The sequence below is a fragment of the Vigna radiata genome, chromosome 5 (assembly GCF_000741045.1).
Source record: "Vigna radiata var. radiata cultivar VC1973A chromosome 5, Vradiata_ver6, whole genome shotgun sequence".
Classification (NCBI taxonomy): domain Eukaryota; kingdom Viridiplantae; phylum Streptophyta; class Magnoliopsida; order Fabales; family Fabaceae; genus Vigna; species Vigna radiata.
In genome coordinates this window covers 12,860,736-12,867,204 of record NC_028355.1, presented here as the reverse complement: position 1 = coordinate 12,867,204, position 6,469 = coordinate 12,860,736, and the positions used below count along the sequence as shown (strand labels likewise).

The following is a 6,469-nucleotide window of genomic DNA, read 5'->3' as shown; positions in this document are numbered from 1 at the left end:
TGTGCAACTCATTAATATTTTACCTTCCACAGTTTTAACATATTTTTCTCCATCTCAACTGTTACACAATGTTAAACCTGACATTAGTTACTTGCGAGTTTTTGGCTCACTTTGCTATGCTTCAACTCTTCAAGCACATAGAACAAAATTTCAACCTCGTGCAAGAAAATGTGTTTTACTTGGTTTTAAAACAGGAGTGAAAGGCTACCTTTTGTTAGATTTCAANTCAAGGGAAATTTTTCTATCAAGGAATGNAGTATTTTATGAAAACATATTTCCTTTTCTTACTAGTGACAAGCACTCACCTATTGATACACAAAATTTAAATTCATTGGATTTGGTCACCAAAATTAATTCATCTTCATCACCTTTTTTCTCAGAAGTTACTGATNAACCCTCTTTACCACCTACATCTCCTCCTTCTATTGTTCCAGACCCTGTCAGTTTTTCTTCTCAATCTGTTTCTGTTGAACCTGCCACTGCTACTCCACAAAGGAAATCAACCAGGCCAACACATAAACCATCTTATTTGCAGGACTATCATTGCAACATGTTATCTACTTCTTCCGCCACTCAGTCATCCACANGTACCTTNTATCNTATCTCTTCATATCTCTCATATGATGCATTATCATCTCTTCATAAATCATATGTCTTGAATCTTTCCCAAGTTAGTCAACCTAAAACCTATAACCAAGCCATCAAACATGATTGTTGGAGAAATGCCATGGATCAAGAAATTGCAGCTTTAGAAAATACCAAAACTTGGGTTTTGACTGATCTACCTTATGGAAAGCAACCTATTGGATGTAAATGGGTATACAAAATAAAGAGGCATGCTGATGGGAGTACTAAGGCAAGGTTAGTAGCCAAAGGCTACACACAACAGGAAGGCTTAGATTACTTTGAGACTTTTTCACCCATTGTCAAACTCACAACAGTAAGATTGGTTCTGGCTTTAGCAGCTTTCAAACATTGGTATTTACATCAACTAGATGTAAATAATGCTTTTTTACATAGGGATCTAGATGAAGAGGTATACATGTCTCTGTTCCTCTTGGCTACAAAACAGAAAAACCAGGCCAAGTTTGCAAGTTGTTGAAGTCTTTATATGGACTCAAGCAGGCCTCTAGACAATGGAATTACGAACTACTTTACTTTCTTTGGGCTACATACAATCAAAATCAGATTATTCACTTTTTTGTCAAAAGTGATTCTGCTCATATCACCATCTTACTTGTTTATGTAGATGATATAGTTTTGGCAGGTGATGACATCCAGGAAATCCAAACTGTGAAGGCTTTATTGAATGCAAAGTTCAAAATTAAAGACCTAGGCCAACTCAAGTATTTTCTNGGCTTAGAAATTGCAAGATCTCAACAGGGCATTAATTTGTCACAAAGGAAGTATGCTCNAGAGTTACTAGAAGATGCAGGATTGTTGGGATGTCAACCTGTTTCTACCCTCATACAGTCAGGCACAAAATTCTCCAAGACAGAAGGAAAACCCTATTCAGATGTGCAAGCCTATAGAAGACTTCTTGGCAGGTTATTATATCTAACCAACACAAGANCAGATTTATGTTTTGNTGTTAGTACTCTCAGTCAATTTCTTTNCAATCCTTTGGAAGATCATTATGCAGCAACAATAAGGATCCTGAGATATATCAAGAAAAATCCAGGACAAGGGTTATTCTTTCCCTCCAACACAGAACCTTCTCTCAAGGTTTTTAGTGATTTTGATTGGGCTGCTTGCCCTGATACTAGAAAGTCTGTGACTGATTTTAATGTGTTCTATGGTGCATCCTTAATCAGCTGGAAATCGAAGAAGCAAGATACTATATCTAGATCATCAACTGAAACAGAATATAGAGCCTTAGCTTCTATAACATGTGAAATTCAATGGCTTTGGTATTTGCTCCATGATTTGAAACAGCCTCTGCCATAACCAGTTCCTCTGTTTTGTGACAATCAATCTGCTATACGAATTGCACAAAATCCAGCCATGCATGAGAGGANAAANCACATTGAAATTGATTGTCATNTCATAAGGGATAAAGTTCAAGCTGGTGTAATTAAGCTCCTGCCTATTTCTACTTCATCACAACTTGCAGACATTCATACTAAAGCTTTGCATCCANNANAATTTCAATCTTTGTTGTCCAAGCTGAGCATTAAGGATATATATGCTGCAGCTTGATGGGGATATTGGAATTATTTTATTCTCTATTCATATCTGTACATTTATGTTCATATATTTTTATACTTATATTCCTTTTTTATATTGGTCTAAATAATTATATATATCAATTGTACTTTCTCTTTATCATTCAACAAGAAATACAATATTTCATTCTTTCTTTTTTTCTAACAGTTAAAGAATCATTGTATTTATATATTCAAAACAAAAATAACTTTTCATTAAAAAATTTAATCAAATATAAATCTGCAATTTAGAAAACTCACAACTCAAATCCAATTATTAAATAGTTAGATATGAATTTTAAAATATTAAATTTAGACTAAATTTATTTAGGTTGATCTATGCTCAACTCTATTTTAAAAAACACACAAATTTAAATAATATTTGCTTGTCTTCGTGTAAGTAATAAATAATTTCAAACAACCCTATACTAAAAATAATAAAAAAAGAACATCTTTTCACTAAAAAACTGACATGTAAAAAAATGAAATGAGTATGCTAATTAATTAATGTTATATAATTTATAATATTTTCAAACAATGAGATATAAGATTAAATATATTTTATATTTAAAAACATAAGAGCATTTTGTGTTTTTAATAAATCAGTCTTCCATTATATGTTTCATATATATTGTCCATAGGTCTTTTTTTAAATTAGTCCTCAATTATTTTTCTAGTCGTTTAAAGTTACTTTTGGACAAATATTAAATGTAATGATTTTTTCTAGTTTAAAAAATATTTATAGGATTTTTATTTCACCCTTTTCATTTCTCTGTTACAAAAGAATAATGGTTATACATTTTGTTACATTTTTCCTTATTAATTATCTTACATATTAAACATTAGAAAATGGTTTAAAATATTTTATAATTTCTTATATGATAATACACTTAATTTTATATAGAATATTATAAACTTTAAGAAAAGAAAAAAAAAAATCCATTCTTGCATTTAGTATGGAGTTGTAAAAAAGGTTTTGCTGACTAAGTTGTGTTTGTCAACAACATCCATTCACCACTCCAATTAGAGAGATTTCGAACACAACATCGGCTTCACCACTATCAGCCACCATCAAACCATGGCGATCTGAAACTCGTTTCACAGAAATACCAGTAATTTTTCGGCATTCCCCTATTCAGACTTGAGCCATCGCCATATCCCGTTAGGGTTTGCAGACTCTCCATTCTGGAGCTTGTTTCAGGTGAATAATTTGCAAGTCTTGCTTTGTCCGCGCAATGATTAAGCTTTGTTCCCATAGAAAAAATATATTATCCAAATGGGTATTGTTTGCAAAAATGCACAGCACAAGTGAGGCGATTCAGGAGATTGGAGAAGCGAGCGAGAGAGTGAGCAAGGTTATGATGACGTGTCCCACACTGGCACTTGACACTGCTCTTAATCAAACTGGAGTTAGAGTTTCCCCTGATTTAGTTGAAAATGTTCTCAAACGATTTGAGAATGCGGGCATGTCAGCATTTCGGTTCTTTGAGTGGGCAGAGAAGCAGAGAGACTACTCACACAGCATAAGGGCATATCACTTGATGATTGAATCTCTGGCTAAGGTTAGACAGTACCAGATCGTGTGGGACCTTGTTAATGCCATGAGGAAAAAGGGCATGCTAAATGTGGAGACTTTTTGCATCATGATGAGAAAGTATGCTAGGGCTAACAAGGTCGACGAGGCTGTTTACACCTTTAATGTCATGGATAAGTACGATGTGGTCCCAAATCTTGCTGCATTTAATGGTTTGTTAAGTGCTTTGTGCAAGTCCAACAATGTGAGGAAGGCTCAGGAGATTTTTGATGCTATGAAGGGTCGATTTGAGCCAGACGCGAAAACTTATAGCATTTTGCTGGAGGGGTGGGGAAGAGCTCCCAATCTTCCCCGGGCAAGGGAGGTTTTTGGAGAGATGGTTCGTGCTGGGTGTGATCCTGATGTTGTTACTTATGGTATAATGGTTGATGTTCTTTGCAAAGCAGGGAGGGTTGATGAAGCAGTTGAGGTTGTGAAGGAAATGGATGAGAGCAATTGCAGGCCTACATCTTTCATTTATAGTGTCCTGGTTCATACTTATGGAGTGGAGCACCGAATTGAAGATGCTATTGATACATTCCAGGAGATGGAGAGGAAGGGAATCAAGGCTGATGTTGTGGTTTATAATGCCTTGATTGGTGCCTTTTGTAAAGTAAATAAGTTTAAAAATGTGCGCAGGGTCTTGCAGGAGATGGAGATCAATGGCGTTGCTCCGAATTCAAGGACCTGCAATGTTATCATAAGTAGTATGATTGGTCAGGGACAGACTGACAGAGCTTTTAGAGTTTTCCGCCGGATGATCAAGTTATGTGAACCGGATGCTGACACTTACACAATGATGATAAAAATGTTTTGTGCGAAAAATGATCTGAAGATGGCTCTGAGAATATGGAAGTTTATGAAGTCAAAACAATTTGTTCCAAGCATGCACACCTTTTCTGCCCTTGTCAAGGGGCTGTGTGAAAAAGGTGATGCCGCAAAAGCTTGTGTTGTGCTTGAAGAGATGATAGAGAAGGGAATTCGACCATCGCGTATTACGTTTGGGAGGTTGAGACAGTTGCTTTTAAAGGAAGGGAGAGAAGATGTGCTCAAATTTCTTCATGAGAAAATGAATCTTCTTGTCAACGAGCCTTTACATGATTAAAAAAGGTGAATGCAGTTGGTGTAGTTAAGCACTGCAATGTGCATCGGCTACTGGTTTAAATTTGCAAGGAAGCCAATTACAAAAAAGACAAATGAGGATAATATACAGACAGCTAGAAATAGGTCACACGGCAGCTGAAATGAAAAAATAAGGAAAATCCAACAACCCAAAATAAGCAACGTACGGTTAAAGGACTGTGTGGTGAGACAAATATCGTAAAGGTCAAGCTGATGGTGGTTCATTCTTGTTTTCCTATGTTCATCTTTGTTGCTATGTAATATACTCATAGGAGTGTTTGTTTTCTTATAAGAAACCCATTTCCAGGAAGTAATACAATTACTCTTTTTTTACATATAGCTCTCTCTTACTCGTTTTTATTGGTTATATGTTAGATTGGTGCTTTCATTTATTATGGCGGAAAATATGCACATGAAAGACCTTACCTTCGATGTGAAGCGTTTGACGGACATGATGAAAGCTCGTGACAAGGGTTACTCTACTTGTTTCAAAACTATAAAATCAACAATGGAGGAGGATGTTGAAACGTGCTCTGTAGGTGGACTCTAGCCCTTCAAACCCATCCTTTTAAGTTTGCAATGTTAAACTGGATTTTTCTTGTTTTGATGTTCTCCATTGGATCTTTAAGGTTGAACAATATTTTGATCATTACCAGAGAATGGGTTGTCTCACATGTGATGAAAAATTTTCTCCAACTTATAGGTGTGCAAATAAGCAATACTTGTTGTATTTGAAAGAGGATGATAATACTGACATTCAGCCTTATCTGCTTGACGATTTAAATGAGTATGTGTGATGAGTAAAATAGCACAAAGGTCAAATTGGTTGTAAAGAGAAAAGAGAGAAAAAATTATTCTTCCTCTCTCGGGTGGTTCATTCATGTTTTTCTCTGTTTATCGTTGCTGCTCATTCTTGTTTTCCTCAGTTCATCTATGTTGCTCATTCTTATTTTTCTCTGTTCATCTTCGTTGGTCTGTAATTATTGCTATACCTCACAGTAGTATTTATTTTCTTGTAAGAAATCCATTTCCAATAAATAATACAATTTTAGAGTCTGTTCTTTTTTCCCGTATTGCTCACTCTGTGTTTATTGGTACCAGTGTTACAAAATCTTAAACCGTACACTTTTTGGAAGAGCAGGCCTGTGCTATCCTACAATCCGTGACAAATATTTCGGCCAATTTGTCTGGTGTCTTGTGCTTGCACAGGCTTGGATGCTCCCAATGTGCAGGTTTTCTTTGAGCAGATTAGAGAGGTTGCTAAACACGAGATCTAGATGTTTAATATTTGTTACAAAAAATTAAATTCCAAGACAGATATCTTACTAGAGAATTTCGGCTGTGTGGTCTTTAGTATTGCATTTTTTGGACGGTATGACAAAGTAGTGCCTAACGGAGTTTATTCAATGGATTTTGTTCATCATTAGGGGGTATTCTGGTAAGTCCGGACCCATGTAAAAGCCACAATAATCCAATTTACGACTATTTGATATCGGATTTGTACGTTTTAATATCTTCAGGAAAAAAAAAACGATTTTAGTGATTAATCTTCTCATTTTTACGTAGATTT

The 6,469-nt window shown here is 35.4% G+C and overlaps 1 protein-coding gene across 2 annotated transcripts; it reads left to right on the top strand.

Annotated features, from left to right (window-relative positions):
* The first annotated feature begins 3,164 nt into the window (after nt 1-3,164).
* Nucleotides 3,165-6,410, top strand: LOC106759791 (pentatricopeptide repeat-containing protein At1g77360, mitochondrial). 2 transcript variants are annotated; one of them, XR_001375629.2, is made up of 2 exons: nt 3,165-5,434; nt 6,001-6,410. XR_001375629.2 is itself a non-coding variant. In XM_014643130.2 (2 exons), the coding sequence occupies exon 1, from the start codon at nt 3,440-3,442 to the stop codon at nt 4,880-4,882; it is 1,443 nt and encodes a 480-aa protein (XP_014498616.1). In that variant the 5' UTR covers nt 3,165-3,439; the 3' UTR covers nt 4,883-4,887; nt 5,275-5,972. The 2 variants fall into 2 exon arrangements, 1 of the variants encoding a protein (XP_014498616.1); XM_014643130.2 differs by lacking the exon at nt 6,001-6,410 and having other exon boundaries at nt 3,165-4,887; nt 5,275-5,972.
* Nucleotides 6,411-6,469: the final 59 nt, after the last annotated feature.

What these genes read in the sequence shown, in the direction of transcription:
- LOC106759791 (XM_014643130.2), top strand. Translation starts at nt 3,440, where the DNA reads ATGATTAAGCTTTGTTCCCATAGAAAAAATATATTATCCAAATGGGTA.